Source organism: Elephantulus edwardii, unplaced genomic scaffold, assembly GCF_000299155.1.
Source record: "Elephantulus edwardii isolate Elephantulus edwardi_28Jun2011 unplaced genomic scaffold, EleEdw1.0 scaffold00009, whole genome shotgun sequence".
In the NCBI taxonomy this organism is placed as follows: Eukaryota; Metazoa; Chordata; class Mammalia; order Macroscelidea; family Macroscelididae; genus Elephantulus; species Elephantulus edwardii.
The window spans coordinates 2,766,451-2,785,824 of NW_006399759.1; the positions used below are offsets into that span (position 1 = coordinate 2,766,451).

The window sequence follows — 19,374 nt, forward strand, 5'->3', positions numbered from 1 at the left end:
ACCAATAGGTTCAGGAACGAAGAGACTGAAGAGCAGTAATTTATGAAGTATATCTTCAAACAATAAGAATCAGAGAGACATTATAGTTGTTGAAACAGACATTTTAATTGTTGAAAACTTTTCAACTTGCTATAAGACGCTTTACCTTCTTTTTTACAATGTTGTTATTGTTAGGTGTCATGTAGTTGACTCCAGCTCACTGCAACCTTATGTATCACAGACCAGAACTTTGCCCAATCTCGTACCTTTTTATGATAAGACAATCTCCTCTTGTGCAATTAACTGCCTCTGAAAATACACTGGAGGGTCAGCAATGGGTCACTTTCAACTCAAAGATACACAACAACAACAATTACATAATCTAGGAATAAGAATATTTTGAGCAATAATATGATACTATTGCCTTTAATTCAAAATGTTACTTACAGATTGTTTCTATCAAATACACAATTTATATTATTTTACACAAAAAGATTAGAGACCTCCTTTTCCATATCCACTGCCTCTGGGCAAGACTGTACTTAAGCTCTTCTCCAAAAGAAGAGTTTATCAGTTGCAATTTACTTTCACAGAAACCTTTAATAATGATAATCTGAGTGTACAAGGTTATAGTTTGTTTGGTTTTGGGCTTTGGGTTGTGTTTTGTTCTGATTTTTGTTGTTTTGGTTTTGTTTTTATTTTTTATATAGTGGTATTCCTCCTCCTGAAAAACAATCATATTAAAGTATCTTGATACATATATGTTTGTCTGACCTTTGTCTTCCAAAATATTAAGTCATAGGAACCTTAGCTGTCTTCCAGGTATCAAATCATAGGGACTCCAGCTAGTTAACACATGACTTAAACCATATTACCACATAGATGTGATCATGAAAGTATTTGGAGAAAGAATATAATACCTAAATCAGTAAAGAACAGGTCACAAAATTATTTGGCCCAGGGCACAATGAATTGGAGTCTATATTAATTTTTTAGGGCTACAGTAAGATATTGCCAAAAACTTGATGACTTAAAATGAAAGAAATTTATTGTCTCACTGTTCTGGAGGCCAGAGTTGAAACAAAGCGTTCTCGGCAGTGTTGTGTTGATTCGGCCCGAAGAGTCTAAAGGGAAATCTGTTCCATGCCTGTCTCCTGGTCTTTTATGGCTGCCAACAGTCTTTAATGTTCTTGAGCATATAGTTTCACATTCTGGCCTCTATCTTCATATGACCTTTCCTTCTCTGTCTTCCTGTCTTCTCCTTCTCTGTCTCTTGTAAGGATATTCACTGCTAGATTTAGGACCCACGCTAAACCAGGATGATCTCATCTCAAGATCTTTACCTTAATTAAATCTGCAAAGACTTTTATTCTAAATAAGGTCATATTTTGAAGCCCCAGATAGGCATATCTTTGGAGACAATCATTCAGCCCGCAAGAAGTCACAGACGAGAATCATTTCCCCCTCTTTAGGAAGCCCTTTTAATGCCTCAGTGATCTTGATATCACTTTAGAGACAGAATCTTGTGAAATTTAGGACAACATCAAGCTGAACAAAGTTCCAAAATGACCCATGAGTTGTGCCTGCCTAGCAACCAAAACTTTAATGGAAGCTATTCTGAGAGACAATGAGTCAGAACCAGTGTCAACATCCAGCTCTTCTCACTAGACAAACTTCGGTTGCGTCTCCAGCAAAATTCTCTGGACTTCTTCACTTGAGAATTCCAGAAAAGGGACCCAAAGTTTATTTCTGACCTTAACAACCTGGTCTTCTGGCTCTGCTTTCCTTTACAGCTCCGAATGTCCTGGCTCATCCGTGGAGTTCTGAAGGGAAATGTATCCTTGGTGCTGGTGGAGAACAAAACCGGAAAGGAGCAGGGCAGGATGATCTGGCAGGTTGCCGCCAATGAAGGCTTGAACCTGTGGCAGTGGACAGTGCTGCCGCTCCTCGATGTGTCTGACAGGTGAGCCACCCCCTTCATTCTCTTTTCCTTCATCAGCCAAAACTCAAGACAGCCAAGCCCTATCTCATTGACCAATCTATACACACAAATGAGCACACATGGGCACATGCACACACATGCCCTCACACATAGGATTTCTGCAGCCTTCGGTGGGGCACCGGTACGCACAGAGAAATGCAGGGCTAATAAGCACCCATTGCCATCATCTCCAGCCTGCCCTTCTTGGCTGCCTGTAGCATATGTAAAAATAGAACCCTCTAAATAATTCCCAGCCAGTGGAAGAGTGGAGGGCCAGCGAGAGAGAGGAAGACCCCAACGAGATGGATTAACACGGTGACTTCGGCAATGGGCTCAAATGGGTCAGAGATGGTGAGGATGGCACAGGATAGGATAGCGTTCAGGTCTGGTGTTCATAGGGTCACTGTGAGTCACACTCACCTCAACGGCACCTAAAAACAACAATGTCACATGTTGTTTTGGGTGCCATCAAGTCTGTTCTCACTTGTAGTGACAATAGAATTAAACACTGCCAGTCCTGTGCCGTCCTCATAATTATAATTATGTTTGAGCCCATGACTGCAGCCTCTGTGTCAGTCCGTCTTGCTGAGAATTTTCCTCTTTTGTGCTGGCCCTGTACCAGAGTCTAGTCCTTCCTGGCAAGGTTTCCTAAGTAGAGGAAGAAGCAGCTTGCTATCTTCATTTCCACGGAGTTTTCTGGCAAGCAGTTCTTCCAACATAGATTCATTCATCTTTCTGTCAGTCCATGACAAACTCAATATTCTTCACCAATAGCATACTTCAAAGATCTACATTTTGAGTCCTAACATTAACACATATATAAAACAATTAAAAACACAATGACTCGAGTCAGACACACCTTAGTCCTCAAAGTGACATCTTTATAACACTTAAAGAGGGTTATTTTTGTAGAAGATTTGCCTACTGTCATATGTTGTTGACATCTTGGCTGAAGCTTCCATGAGTGTTGATTGTGGAAATGAAATCTCTAACAGCTCCAATCATTTGTATATCATATCATTGTTTATTACTTAAACGTGAGGATTTCAGCTTCCTTGATATTAAAGTGTAATCCATAGAAAATACTACAGTCTTTAATCTTCATTGGAAAGTGTTTCAAACCCTATTAGCTTTTAACAAGCAAGATTGTGTCATCTGCATAACACAAGTTGTTGATGATTCTTGATTTCCTTCATATTGTCCAGTTTGTTGGGTTATTTGCTCAGCATAGTGATTGAATAAGTATGGTGACAGATACAACATTGATGTACAACTTTCTTAATTTTAAACCACACAATATCCCTCTCTTCTGTTCAAGTAACTGCCTCTTGGCAGGTTCGACATGAACACAATGAAGAAACCTGCAGTTTTCATTCTTCTCTAGATTATCCAAATTTGCTATGATTCAATCTATTAAATGCATTTGCATAGTCATTAACACACAGGTAAACATCTTTCTGGTATTCTCTACTTTCAGCCAAGATTCGTTGATACCTTATTCCATATACTTCTTGGAATCCAGTTTGAATTTCTGGAAGTTCCCTGCCATTGCACTGCTACAACAATTTTTAAATTATCTTTAGCAAGATTTTGTTGTTATGTGCCATCGATTCACCTGCAACTCATAGCGACCCTATGTACAACAGCCCTAAACACTGCTCCATCCTGTGCCAATCGCACGGTTTCCGACACACCTACCCCTGCTACCCCAGTCACTGACTCAATCCATCTCATCGAGGATTTTCCTCTCTTGTGCTGTCCCTCCACCCTCCCAAGCATGAGGTTCTTCTCCAGAGACCGGTCCCTCCTTGCAACATGTCCAAAGAATGTCAGATGAAATAATATTAATGATACTTGTCAATGATTTTTACCATTCTGTTAGGTCACCTTTTCTTGAAATGGGCATAAAAATGGCTCTCTTTCAATTTGTTGGCCAAGTAGATTTCCCCAAATTTCTTGGTATAGATAAGTGAGTGCTTCCAGTGTTGCGTCAATTTTTTAAACACCTCAATTGTATTTTATCAATTCATGGAGGATGCTTTTTCACCAATGCCTTCAGTGAAGTTTGGAAGTCCTCAGTCAGTACCATTGGTTCTTAATCATATGATACTTCCTGAAATAGCTGAATATCAATCAAATTCTTCTAGGTACAGTAGTTCTATATATTCTTTCTATCTTCTTTTGATGTTTCTTAAGTCATAGTAAACTATATCTAACACTGAGAAGAATGGGAGTCACATAACAATTATGTTCAAACGAAATCTCTATCTAGACCAAGTATCTGCTGTCTGAACTGAGCAAGGGAACACTGCATGGTTTAAAGTTAGGAAGGGTTTGTGTGAGGGTTGTATCCTTTTTCCATACCTATTCAATCGTTGTTGTTGTTGTTATGTACCGTCGAGTCACCTGTGACTCATAGCAACCCTATGTATAACAGCTTGAAATCCTGCTCTATACTGTGGCAATCCTATTGTCTCCAACACATCTACCCCCATTTCCCCAGTCACTAAAACAAGGGTCTTCTCTTGTGCTATCCCTCCACGCTCCCAAGCATGATGTCCCTCTCAAAGGACTGGTCCCGCCTTGCAACATGTCCAAAGCATGTCACACCAAGCTTCAGAATCCTTTCCTCCAGGGGACAGCTTGACTCAACTTCTCTAGGACAAACTTGTTTGTTCTTCTAGCAGTCCATGATATATTCAGTACTCTTCTTCAGCACCACAGCTCAAAGGCATCAATTTTCTTTCTATCATCCCTAGTCATTGTCCAGCTTTCCGATGCATAGCAAGTAATTACAAATACCATGGCCTGGATCAGATGCACCTTAGTCTCCAGACTGACATTGTTGCTTTTCACTTTGCAGAGGTCTCTGACAGCAGACTTTCCCAGTGCAATTTGTCGTTTAATTTCCTGGCTGCTAGTACCAAGCATGTTGATTGTAGATCCAAGCAAACTGAAGTTGTCAAGAATCTCAATCTAGGGGAGCTCTGGTGGTCTAGTGGCAAGAAGCTGCACTGCAATCCCAGAGGCGCACGGTTCAAATCCACCAGATGCTCTGCCAGGAAAGGAAGGACAATCTCCTCCTGTACCAGTCAGATCTGATTTGACGGTACATACATACATACATACACACACACAGAGTAATAAAATGATAATATAAAAAATTAAAAAAAAAAGAATCTCAATCTCTTCTTCATCTACCATGATGCTGCCAATCAGCCCAGTGGTGAGAATCTTTGTTTTCTTGATGTTGGGCCTCAATCCATATTGAAGGCTGCAGTCTTTGATCTTCTGCAACAAGTGCTTCAGGTCCTCCTCAGTTTCAGCAAGTAGGGTTCTGTCATCTGCATAACACAGATTGATGAGTCTCCCTCCAATCCTGATGCCACATTTCTCCTCACAGAGCCCAGCCTCCTGGAAAAACTGTTCCGCATATAGATTAAAAAGGTATGGAGGGTACATCCCTGGTGTACTCCCTTCCTAATTTTAAAACATGCAGTGTTTCTTTCCTCTGTTCTGACAACTGCCTCCTGTTCCAAATATAGGCTCCGCATAAGCACAATCAAGTGTTCTGGGATCCTTTTCTTCTCAGAGTCACCCACAATTTGTTAGACTGAGTAAATCATTCAAGAAGCTGAACCCTGTGGAGAAAAATGTGGCATCAGTATGGAGAAAGATTTCTCAACAACTGGCATTATGCAGATGACACAACCTTGCTTTCTGAAAGTGAAGAGGATTTGAAGTGCTTACTGAAGAAGATAAACAAAACTATCACTTTCAATATAGATTGCATCTCAACATTAAGAAGACAAAAATTCTCACCAATGGACCAATAAGCAACATCATGATAGATGGAAAAAAGATTGAAAAGATTGAAATAGTCAAGTTTCATCTTACTTGGATCCACAATCAACACCCTTGGTACCAACAGTCAGGAACTCAGAAGATGTATTGCATTAGGCAAGTCCACTCTTATGGACATCTTCAAATTATTGAAGAGAGATGTTGTCAGTTTGAAGACTAAGGTGCACCTGATTTAGGCCATGGTCTTTTTCATCACTTCCTATATATCTAAAAGTTTGAGAATAAATAAGAATTCCAGAAGAAAAGTTGAGCTGTGGTCTTGGAGAAGAGTACTGTACATCCATGGACTATCAAAGGAACAAACAGTGATGTCTTGGCAAAAGTGTAGTCAGAATATTCGTTGGAGGCAAGGATGACAAAGCTTCATCTCACATACTTTGGACTGTTTCTTGAATAGGGATATCATGCTTAGAAAGGTAGAGGATCAGAAAAGAAAGGAAGACTCTCAACCAAAAAAGATTGACTCAGGGACTGCTGCAATGGGCACAAGTATGTCAGAGATGATGTGGATGGCACAGAATGGTACAGGCTTCAGATCTGTTGTTCATTGGGTCACTATAAGGTGTACTCTACTTGATAGCACCTATCAATAACAGTGTCATTCAATGAACTCAGTCTTAAATATTTTCTTCAATTCTTTCTTCTTGAGAAATGCTGAGTGTATTCTTCCATTTTTGTTTTCTAACTCCAAGTTTTGCACATTTTCTTGTAATAATTTACTTCAGCTTTTTTTAACTACCTTTTGAAGTCTTCTATTCCTCTCTTTTACATCATTATTTTCTCCATTTGCTTATTCCAAATGCAAGAGTAAGTTTTAGAGTCCTTTTGCCTTCAACTTTGTACTTTTCTTTCATTTCTTCTTTTTTAATGACCTTTTGCTTTTGTCATGTATATTGTCATTTGTGCCATCCCACAATTCATCTAGACTTCTGTCATTAGTAGTTACCACATCAAATATAATTACTTATTATAGTTTATTTATAAGATTCTAACACTTTGTTTTTCAGACCAGATAAATATATTCTTAAGATGTTCTCTAAAATAAAATTAAAGTGAATTATATTCAAAGTCATATTTTTACTCTCATGAATGTGTCTTTATTTTATTATGCTTCAATTTGGACTTTTGTTCAAGTATTTGTTGATTTTGTCTGTAATTTGCCACTGGTCTTGCTCTGATTGAGCTGGTCCACACTGAGCTATTCTTTCTACAGATATAGTCTATGCAATTCCTGTATTCTATCTAGAAAAAAAATCCGTGTGTCTGCCCAGGGTTCAGGTTGTTGTAAAATGATACATATAATGAATAAGTTGTTGGTCTTTCAAAATTCTGGCACACATCAGCATTTCTATTGCCAATTCTCTGGTATCGTTTCTATCACCAAGGCCACATTTTTTATAACAACTTATCCTTTTTGTTTCCAGCTGTGGCATTTCAGTCATTAGTAATTGTCAATGTATCTTGATTGCATGATTGATTTTAGGCTGCATACTTTGGTAAAAATCTTGCATTTCTTCATGTTTTTCATTACTGTTTGGGGTGGAAATGGAAATAATAGCCTTTCTTGTAGGTGGATGGGTATTATCTCTGACAGTTCTACTTCAGGATTGTTGTTGTTGTTGCTGTTATATGCCATCCAGTTGTTTGTGACTCATAGTGACCCTATGTACAACAGCCCTAAACTCTGCTCTATCCTGTGCCAATCGCATTGCCTCTGACACACCCAGTCACTGAATCAATCCATCTCATAGAGGGTCTTCCCCTCTTGCACCATCCCTCCACCCTCCCAAGCATGATGTCCCTCTCCAAGGACCTCTTCCTCCTTGCAACATGCCCAAAGTATGTCAGACAAAGCCCCAGAATCCTTACCTCCAAGGAGTAGCCTGGTTTAACCCTCTCCAGGATGAATCTGTTTGTTTTCTTAGCAGTCCATGGCACATTCAATACTCTTCTCCAGCACCACAGCGCAAAGGCATCAATTGTCCTTCTGTCCTCCCTAGTCATTGTCCAACTCTCTGATGCATAAAAAGTGATGCAAAGACCATGGCCTGTATCAGGCGCACCTTAGTCTCCAGAGAGACACTGTTGCTCTTGAAGTATTCATTGCAAATACTTCAGGATAGATCTTGAAATAATTTTGATGAATACAACTACAAAGCTCTTCTGTTTCCTATTCCTAAAGTAATAGACTATATGACTGCTGTTTGCTATTTAGTCAGAATTGACCCATAGCTAATCCTCCAGTAGGTTTTCAGAGACAATAAATCTCGCAGGAAGAGATTGTTCACCCCACAGAGCAGCTGGTAGATTTGAACCATGTGTCCTTGGGATTATAGCACAACTCCTTACCATTAGCCACCAGAGCACCCACCATACTTCGGACTACTGGATTCAAAATTACCAATACCAGTTCTTTTAAACTCAGTAATGTCTCAAACATCTCTCTTTATTCATTCACTCATTTTACTTTTTATTACTTTCTGTTTTCCTAGATTTATACTTGTACATTCCACATTCCTGTTGTTAATGGACATCATACTTGGGAAGGTGAAGACCCTTAACCAGATAGATTGGCACAGTAACTGCAGCAATGCGTTCAATCATGTCAGAGATTGTGAGGATGGCACAAGATAGGACGAGGTTCCTATTAGTTGTTCATAGGATTGCTGGGAGTCAGACTCAACTCGATAGCTCCCAACAACAGCAATAACACCATTAGCAGATATTTACAGTTATTCTTCTTTAACTCATGCCATTACAAATCAGCTTTTAAGTGTATGCAGAATTTTATCTTACCTGGGTTTATCTTACTTTCCCATTTGTCATATTATTTAAAACAAACAATGATTTAATCTTATTTGGATCTGCAATCAAAATCCTTGGTACCAGCAGTGAGGAAATCAAAAGACATGTTGCATAGGGAAAAATCTGTTGTCAAAGACCTTTCCAAAGTGCCAAAGAGCAACAATGTCAGTTTGAGGACTAAGGTGTGTCTGATCCAAGCTATCGTATTTTAAATTATTTGTTTTATTTATTGTGCATCTGCAAGTTGGATATTGAGTATGGATAGCAGAAGAAGAATTAATGTCTTTGAGTTGTGGTCTTGGTTAGAGAGTATTGAATATCCCATGGACTGTCAAAAGAACAAATATGTCCTGGAGAAAGTGCAACTAGGGGTGTGCCTTGGAAGAAAGGTTGGTGAAACTTTGTCTCACATATTTTAGACATGTTGTTGAAAGGTGCCCATCCCTGGAAAAATACATCATGCTTGGGAAAGTAGAGAGTCAGCAAAAGAGAGGAAGATTGATTGACATAGTAACTTTAACAATAAATTCATGTATGTCAGAGGTGATAAGACTAGTACAGGATAGGACGGGGTTCAGACCAATGTTCTTAGGGTCACTATGAATTGTAGTTGACTCAACAGAAAATAATAATAATGCCTCTATTCTTTCATAGTGAAGAACTGAGATTCAAAGAGGCATCATGCTAGAAAGTAGTTATCAATTAGCACTACAGTCCCGGCCCAATGCATTCTGGAATCCACAGCCCTGGGCCAGTTGATGAAAGTGCACACAAATTCTTCAGTTAACAGAGTGATGATTCTGCCTCCTAGTTCAGTCCTGGCTCCCATTTGGATTTTATCACTGGTGATGTTTCAGAGCTTGAACAAGCTGCTTGATTTCTCTGGGCCTCAGTCTCCTTGTCTTTAAAGAAAGAGAGATAGACAAGGAGATGGTTCACTCTATGAGGCCCTGAATTGAAGCAGGATCTGCTGGGTTCAGCTGCCACTCGTCTCCCCAGGACAGCATTAGTCTGCCACCTGCAGTCAGCTTGGAGCAAGCAGTGCTTGAAGGAAAGTTGGCCTGAGCACAACATTCATGTGATGCTCTCATGTGTCCTGTTGAGCTCTTGATGTTTTCTGTTGATCTTCTCCAGATTAAAAAAAAAAGGATGCCTTTCCTTTAAAGGGTACACGTGAATGGGCCTGAAGCGGCAAAGTCATCTTTAGTTGATGAAAAGTAAAATTCTGTAAGCCAGAGCAGCCTCCACATTAAATTCTGAAACACATTCAAATTACCATCTAGCTTGCTCCCCCAGTGAATACTGAGGACAAAGGACTGACAGCAATGTGGAAAGTAATGTGTGTTGGCATCCAGCATTATAAATATAAATTTAGATCTCAAGTTCTTCACAGAGGCTGCTATGACAATGCCTCGTCACTAGATTTATATCATCGCAGGAAGAAGGAATTGTCCGTACTCAGAGCTCAGGCCGCCCACTCCTTAAGATGTGGGGGAGGTTAAAGTTCAAAACCCATGGACATTTCAAGGTTCAGGGCTTCAGGACAAATGGATTTAATTAAGAGAGAGGAATAGGGGAGTGTAGGCATCACCCACAACAACTTCCAAGTCTTTTGTCCTTAGGGATTGTGAGGGCTTTGCACAGGGGATGAAAAACGCAAGGGTAGTGCTAGAGCCTTCCTTCTAGGAAAGCCTAAATTAATTCAAATTAATCGAAGAATTTTGTTTTTCTCCTCAATCTACTAAGTCTTCTTTTTCATAGCCACTCTAGGATAGAATTCAAAGAAATAAGATGTTGATTCCGTTCACTCCCATTCATTAGAATTTCACTTGAAGGAGGCTTTGTTCTCAGTGTACCTCCTCCCTTTTAAATGCTGTTTACAAGACTGACATTTCCAGTATTGATGCTGAGACCAAACTGTCCAGTGGGAATTCTAACAAAGGCTAGCTTGGTTTTACCATGCCTCATGACCTCGTAAGTGTGCAATTACAGAAAACAAGAGTCCTTTCTTTCATTCATCAGCAGTCTGCATGCCTCTGGCATGCTCTGATACTGGAAGCTACCCTCCAGAGCCAGGAGGCATGAAGACTCAGAGCCACATGGAACTGCAGGGAAATGAGACAGTGTAGTTTCCATCCACTAAAGTCAAACCACATCGTAGACGTGACTGACCTGTAAAATAAAGGAGCACGTTGTAGTAAAGAGCACAGGCTTCCACATTAGAAAATACCATATTTAAAAACAGGCTCAGTCACTTACTAGTCATATGACATAGCCTGTTTGAGTCACATTATTCTATCTTTGTCATGAGAATAATGATAAGAAAGGTGGAGGGTTAAAAAGATGACCCTCAATAAGATGGCTTGGCATCTTGGATTGGATGAGCATGGCAGGGATTGTGAGGATGGAGCAGAACAGGACAAGGGTCACTAAGAGTCGTAATTGACTCAGTGACACATAACAAAAACAAAACCAACAATGTCTCAAAGGAGCTGCAGTGATCACTTCAGCAATAAAGCTACTTTTGTAATCCTGGGGACAGGCAAGAATTCTTTTACAAAGTTGATTATGTCCATGTTCTGTGATTCTTATAAAGAGATGAGGGGATATGGGGAATTAAGCATTGGAGGAGGAGCAAGAAGTACACTCTTTTCTCCTCAGAAGAGTGAGCTACTGCTTCCTGGATTGTCAGGAAATAGAAATAGAGGAAGGGGAAAGCAGAGAAAGAAAAGAGAAGAAGTATTAAAACAAAAGCAACTCCGTTCCTCCCACCCTTTAAGTTGGCCTTAGGAAGCTCTTCACAAAAAGCAGTGATGTCAGTTTAAAGACCAAGGTGCCCCTGGTTCAAACCATGGTCTTTTAAATCACTATGCATCCAAAAGCTTAACAATGAATAAGGATGACAGAAGAATTTATGCCTTTAAGTTGTGTCAGAGAAGACTACTGAACAGCACATGGACAGTCAAAAGGGCAGACAGATATGTCTTGGAGGAAACACAAAGATGGTGAAACTTTGTCTCACATACTTTGAGCACGTCTGTAGGAAGGACTATTCCTTGGAAAGAATATCAAGCTTGGAAGTGGAGAGGTGGCAGAGGAGAGGCAGTGACTGCCACGACGGGCTCAAATGTGCTAGATAATGTGAAGATGGTGCAGAATAGGACAGGATTAATATCAGTTGTTCATAGGGTTCCTATGAGTCATACCTCAACTCAATAAAATGGTCCCTAACAACTATGGTCACTTTGGACCACTCCTGGCTTCAGACATTCAGCACCTACTTTGTGGACAGCTTCCCACCCATATCACTTGGAGACAGCATTCCCTACTCTGTCCCAAACAATCTCTATTACCAGCTTCCCAAACATCTATAGATTTTAATTATTTTTCCCCCCGAGTACCCTAATTTGTCCTGTCTTCTAGATGCTGGTCATAGCCCCTGGGAATGGAAAACAAAAACCTAATAACTTTCCAATTTTAGGGTGTCTTACAAATTTCTTAATATGATTTACAATTCTATGAGTGATCCCTAATTCTACCAGCCTAATATCCTCCATGACATTTCTAGGACTCTAGCCACCAAAAATACTGAAGTCCTTTCAGTTCAGTTGCACTTTGTTTTAAATTTGTTGCCATTCTTTCACCTGCCATGTTCTCGTTCTCATTCCTCATCTTCCTAATGATCTGTCTTCATTCATCACCTTTTAAAGAATCTATCCCAGGACCCCATATTATATTCTTGTTGTTAGATGGCATGAAGTCAATTCTAACTCATTGCAACCCTATCTACAACAGATGCAAGCCTTGCCAATCCTGTACCACCCTCAAAATCTTTGCCAGGCTCTAGCTCCCTACTGCTGCCACTGCTGATCAGCCTCCATGGAAGTCTTTTTTACCTTCGTGGATTCTCCACCTTTCGAAGCATTATGCCCACTACTAAGGACTGGCCCCGCCTGACAACATGCCCAAAGTATGTGAGATGAACTCTCCTAATTCTTGGTTCCAAGGAGCACTCTGACTGTACTTCTCCCAAGATACATTCATTTGGCAGTTCATGGCATAGTCCATATTCTTTGCCAGCACCACAATTCGAAAGCATAATTTCTTTTCTGGTGTTTCGTATTCACTATCTGACTTTCACAGACATGACTAATTGCCATAGGGGCAGAACTCACTTTAGATGGTCCTCTAAGGGTTCTCAAGGCTGTAAATCTCAAGAGAAGAGATTGACCATCTTTCCCTCAAGATGATCGGTGAATTCCAACCACCAGAGAAGATTAACCTTTGAGTTAGCAGTGCAACTCCCCATAAACTACACCACCAGAGTCCCTTCATACATATGAAACAAGGAAAATAACATGGCTTGAGCCAGGCACTCCTTAGTCTTTAAGCTGACCCCACTTCTCTTTAGTTCTTTAAAGAGAGCCTTGACTACGAATTCACTCACTGCAGGATGCTGCTTGATTGACTACTGTTTTCATGTGTGTTAATTATGAATCCAAGTGAAATTAAATTGTTGGCAAAAATCAATCTTTTATCTATCATGATTTTGCCTAATCAGTCTTGTTGTGAGGATACTTTGGGCATGTTGCAAGGAGTGACCAGTCCTTGGAGAGGAACATCATGGGGATGGGGGGGACAGTGCAAGAGAGGACTGCCCTAAATGAAATGGATTGATTCAATAACTGGGGTAATGGGGGTAAAGGTGTGTCAGAGACAATAAAATTGGCACAAGATAGAGCAGAGTTCAGAGCTATTGTACATAGAGTCATTATGAGTCACCAGCAACTTGATGGCACAGAACAACAACAAAAATGTTGATGTGTAATCCATACTGAATAGTGTCTTTGATCTGTAAGTACTTCAAGTCTTCTTTTTTTTTCCACAAATAAGGTATGTCATCTGCATCTCACAGATTGTTGATTAATCTTCCCTCAATATTGATGCCAGGTTCTTCTTCAAATACTCTAGCATGGATTATTTGTTCAATATACAGACTGACTAGGCGTGAAAAGATAAAACCCTGATCCATAACTTTTCTGATTTTAAACCATGAAGTAACCCCTTGTTCTGCTCAAATGACTACTTCTTTTATGATATATGTTCTTACAATATGTTCTCATAGTCCTTGCAACATTGCTATAACTCATGATTTTTACTAGCTATTTTAGAAGGAAGCTTGGAAGCAGGAGTGGCATCCACTTCCATAAATAGCTTGCCTCTGAAAACCCTATGAACCTGGAGAAAGGATGAAAGTCACACACACAAGTGTCGAGGACTTTCGTTCATAGGGTTGCTATGAGTCGCCTACGACTTGATGGCACTTAACAACAACACTTTAGAAAGTGAAACCAGGCTGCTCCATAGAAGCAAGGATTCTGAAGCTCCATCTGACATACTTTGGGCATGTTGCAAGGAGGAACCAATCCTTGGAGAGGCATATCGTGCTTGGGAGGGTGAATGGACAGCACAAGAGAGGAAGACCCTCAATGAGATGGATTGACTCAGTGACTGGGGAAATGGGGGTAGGTGTGTCAGAGACAGTAAGTTTGGCACAGGATAGGGTAGAGTTCAGAGTTGTTGCCCATAGAATCACTATGAATTGCAGGCGACTCAACAGCACATAATAACAACATTTTAGTACCTAGTGAGTACTAATAAAGCAAAGTCCACTTCTAACTTAAACATCACCATTTCATGAATGCCTACTAAAATTCTTAATTCATTTTATGCCCAATAAATATATTGTGGAATGAATAATGTATCAAAGAAAAATGCATGTATTTCCAAATTTCAACTGAGTTAATTGGTCATTTTATATCTCTCATTCCTCATCTGTTTAACCTGTATCTAACAAAACAGACAAAAATCAGCTTATAATAGCAACTACTGCACAATGTTCTAGATATCAAAGTAATGTCAGTGTTCTGTCAGGTGAACCAAAAGGGCATTTGTTACCCTGGTGACAAGGAACTCCCTTCAAGGGTTTTCCTGGCACCTGTGTTTTCTTTCTTTCTGGTCACCATCTTCTCAAAATCACTTTGTAAGAAACTAAGAAACACTTTGATCTAAAGTGTGTTCCCTAGTGCATGGGAGAAGGGAGAGTTAGAACTGAATACTTGGCAGCAAAGCTATGGCCGTATTGCTCCACCACACAGTAATCCTTCCACAGAGGTGTGTGAAGGCTGGTGACAGGGAAACATTGATCCATGGAATGGTATTCTTCTTCCCATTCACAAATAGGCACAGAGAAAGAAATAATGTAATAATCTGTCATCAGCTCAAAGCTATGTTGACTGTACATCTATACTATAATGAATAACAAGAAAACTCTCCAAACGCAATGCCCAGGATGTGTTGAGCAGGGGAACGCCTCTGGAGCACAGACATATACTCTCAAGGTAATGTTGAAGGACAACACCGACTCAAATAGTGGCTTGGCGTGTCCTTAGAAGTATCTCCATTACCTTGTGTACACCTTATTTTTCCTCAGCTGAAATTCCAATCTCTGTTCCCTCCCTTTCTCGCTCCTTTTTATCTATCCTCCCTCTATTCAAATGCCACTCATTGTACTGGAATGAGAAAAAAATATTTTCTCAGAGTAGAAGAAAAGCCATTTCTATTGCCTTATTCTATCTGTAAGTCTCTTGCAAGGACATGCCCCTACTTTTCTTCTATATAATCATATACCCTACTAAATTAAGCACAACGTTCCCACACTATCGTAAGCTTTGGCATGCTTACAGAGCAGACGCGGGTGCTAAGTTCAACTCATTACTAGATGGATTTGGAAACACCATGTATCAAATAGTGCCCCACAAATCACTGCAAGTGTGCAGTTAAATAGAAAGAACATAACTTATCGTACCTGAGTAGGTGCTGTTACCCCAGCACTACCATTATAAAGGCTTTTAGCCGTATGCTATATACATAGTCTAACAAGAAAAAACATTCCCTCAGGAAATATTTAGATTTCCTGTTCCCTGTATATCCTTTGTCCTAAATGACAAATGCTGTCTTCACAAATGCATCTTTCAAAAAGGGTTGGTTAAACTAGGAGTTGTGTCTTTATGTATTTATATCAGAAACTCTAAAAAGCCAGCATTTTGTTCCTATTCAATTGTTTTTTGTCGTCGCAAAAGCTCCATTTCATATGAGGGGCTGCTGATAATAGTACTCTCCTTTTGTGTAGCCTCTGTCTATGATGAAGAGGGCGGGTAAGGGGCGCTGTTCATCACTTGTTCCTCCTGGGGAAGTATCGACGTGTCTGGGACAGAATTCTTGCCTTCCACGTGGGAGACTCTGGTTTGATACCTGGTTGGTGCACTTCCTGCACCACCACCGCCACCTGTATGTCAGCAGAAGCTTACATGTTGCTTGGATATGGACAATATTTCAGAGGATCTTTCAGAATAAGATGAAGTAAGAAGAAAGACTTCATGATCTACTTATGATAATCATCCCGTAAAACTCTCTGAACCACAATGGTCCAATCCACAATTGATCATGAGGATGGTACAGGAATGGGCGTTATACTTAGGGCTCTGATGGGTCAGGGGCCAACTCAATATTAACAGCAACAGCATTCTTTAAAAAAAAAATTATTCATTTGTTGTGTGCTGTCAAATCAGTTCCAACTGGCACAGGAGGAGATTTCCCCTCCTTCTCCAGTGAAGCATCTGCTGGATTCGAACCACGTGCCTTGGGGATGGCAGTGCAGTTTCTTGCCGCTAGGCCACCAGAACTCCAGCAACAGCATTCTTAATTGAGTACCGAAGTAGCAGAGACTTCCAGCGAGACCCCTGGGGAAATTGTGTTTGATTCCCTTGTTTGTACACTGAATCACAACTCCGTAAAGAGTCATTGAAGGACTTGATCCTCACAGAATCATTAGAAGAGGTGAAAATGGTGCCTGGAGTTAGCATTTATTGAATGTGACCATGTGCTAGTTACTATATCAACACTTTATATGCATTATCTTATTTCACGATAACCAATATTTTTTACATGAAGCCTAAAGAGGTTGTTCGATCATCTTCCCTTAACCCTTAGATTAGTCTGCTTCCTGTGTACATTCTTAATTAAATGGAAGGGCTCTGGAAAGCTTACTCCATGAAGCATATTTAGTTGTAGATTTAACAAATCATCTTCATGTTGCTGTTATTTGTCTTTGACCCATGACAACCTTACGTAAAACAAAGAGAAGCTCTGCCAGTTCCCGTGCCGTCTCCAAGACTGGATGGGATGCTTCAGTCCACTGGGACTATTGTGTCAGCTCATCTCATTGAGAGTCTCCCTTATTTTAGCTGACCAGACTCTGCAAACAATAGCAAGGTATTATGGTACTGAATATTTTTTTAATGCCATGGTTCGTTTGATACAGGCCAGGGTCTTTGCAATCCCTTGTTATGCATCAGAGAGTTGGATGATGACCAAGGAGGATAGAAGGAGAATTGATGCCTTTGAGATGAGGTGCTGGAGAAGAGTATTGAGAATAATACCATGGACTGCTAGGAAAACAAACAGATTTGTCCTGGAGAGGGTTAAACCGGGCGGCTCCTTGGAGGCAAGGATTCTGAGGCTCCGTCTAACATACTTTGGACATGTTGTGAGGAGAGACCGGTCCTTGGGAGGGTGGAGGGACAGCGCAGGAGGGGAGGTGGATTGATTCAGTGACTGGGATAATTGGGATGGGAGTGTCAGAGACAGTGTGATTGGCACAGAACAGAGCGGAGTTTAGGGCTGTTGTACATAGGGTTGCTATGAGTCGCAAGCGACTCAACAGCACATAACAACAACAACATGGTTCACAATTACCTCAAGCTACTTTTATCTTTATTTCAAAAGTTCATCTTGATCTTCATTTGCTTCCTCCACCACTGGAAATTTTCCCTCTTAATTCCCAACCACTGTCACTACTGAAAAAACATTCTCCATCCTGCCCTCCTCCCCCCTGCCTGTCCTCCCCTCGAAGTTCCAGAGAGACAGCAGCATCAGAGAGAGTAAGCCCTCTCATTTCCATTGTAACTGCACTTCTCAAGGTTCCAGGAACCCCTCCCCCACCACCCCTTGGCTTCCAGGAGGCTTTTCAAGCAATCACCCTGGCATGCTTTTGTCTATGCCTACACCATGTAGTCTAACAGCAGACAGAGAGGTAGGGTCTGATCGGCAATTTTTATTTCCCAATGCATCCATGTAACAAGTCAAATGACAGCATAAAAAAGAAGTACGTTTAGTTGTAGATTTAACAGATGGCCTTTGTTTGAATTGTTGTTAGTTGCTATCGACTTGTTTTGTCTCCAGGTGACCTTGTGTATAACAAAGCGCTCCTCTACCACCTTCCTGATTGCTGGGGATGCGGTCTAAGTCCCTTGTGGCTACTAGGTCAGTCCATCTCACTGAGGGTTTCCCTTGTTTTAGGTCCTCCTCCACTTTGTCAAATGTGACATCCTTTTCTAATGCTTGCTCCTTTTTAATGATGTGTCCAAAGTAAACGAACCAGAGTCCCATCAACCTAGCTTCTAAAGAGTATCCTCCTTGTATTTCTTCTAACATTGATTTGTTCAGCCTTTTGGTCATTAACTCACTCATTGCCCCTCAATCAGTTCTATCTCCTAATGACCCTCCATCCCTCCACTGGGATTCTGAAGCTGTAAATCAAAACAGGAGGGAACTGCCCTCCTTCTCCCACAGAGCAGGTAGGGGATTTGAACCACCAACGATGCCACCGTTTGCTTAGCAACTCCTAAGAACTCAGTCACCAGAGCTCTTAATCTTCTTCTTATTTTTTTGTGTGTACCATCAAATCAGATCTGGCTGGTAGAGGAGGAGAATGTCCCTCCTTTTCCTGCAGTGCATCTGGTGGATTTGAACTGCTCACCTCTGGGATTGCAGTGCGGCTTCTTGCAGCCAGGCCACCAGAGCTTGCCAGAGCTCCTAATCTTCTTGTAGTTCATGATGTATGCATCATTCTCTGCCAACATCAGTTTGAAAGCATCAATTCTGTTTTCCTTTTTCACCATCCAGGCTTCACACGAACATGAGGCAATTGAAAAGAGCAATCATCCTTTTTCATAGAGAATAAACCTCACAGACACCAGGACTGGCACTGAAAATACAGGCCATAACATTACCAATCTGTGTGACAAAATCCTCCTCCTACCCTCCAAGAGCGTGGCAGAGGGTCAAGTCTCTGCATCTGTTCTTCACATTTTTTTTCCTGTCTTTCCTCTTTTTCATATTTCCTTCTGTGACTAACTACCTTTCTCTGCACAGCCTTCCCCCAGGGAAAGAAAGTTGATGCCTCTGGGGAGGAGTGGATGTCATAGCTCTACAAATCTCTATCAGCCAGAATCAGAGAAATTGCTCTAGCCAGGTGGAAGCAGGCAAGGCTCAGTCTTAATAGAACTGGGATGCCAGGGAGCTTACACAGGTAGGGACCCAAGTATGAACCCGGGTCATAATTTTGGCTATGCCTACACTGTGTAGTCTAACACCAGACATGGAGCTTAGGACAAAGGGCATAGCATAAGAAGAGGAAAGACAGGGGAGGGGGGGATATGTGAATGACAGACAGATACAGGTACCAAAACTGGGATAAGATGAGGGACTAGTCCTCCGGAGCTTGAAGACATCGCAATAAGTGAGACTGGATCCATGTATACATCACACCTTGCACAAGAAAAATGCATCTGCACTAGAGCATGCATGCTTTTTCATTCAGCCTTCTCTCACTCAAGCATGTT

The 19,374-nt window shown here is 40.8% G+C and overlaps 1 protein-coding gene across 1 annotated transcript in view; it reads left to right on the top strand.

The window, feature by feature from the left end:
• ALK (anaplastic lymphoma receptor tyrosine kinase) overlaps positions 1-19,374 on the top strand; it is a 1,280,998-nt gene that overhangs the window by 1,106,060 nt on the left and 155,564 nt on the right. Inside the window, exon 9 of the mRNA XM_006880682.1 lies at positions 1,773-1,942. Within this exon, the coding sequence (XP_006880744.1) occupies positions 1,773-1,942 (170 nt within the window). The remainder of the gene's footprint in view (positions 1-1,772; positions 1,943-19,374) is intronic.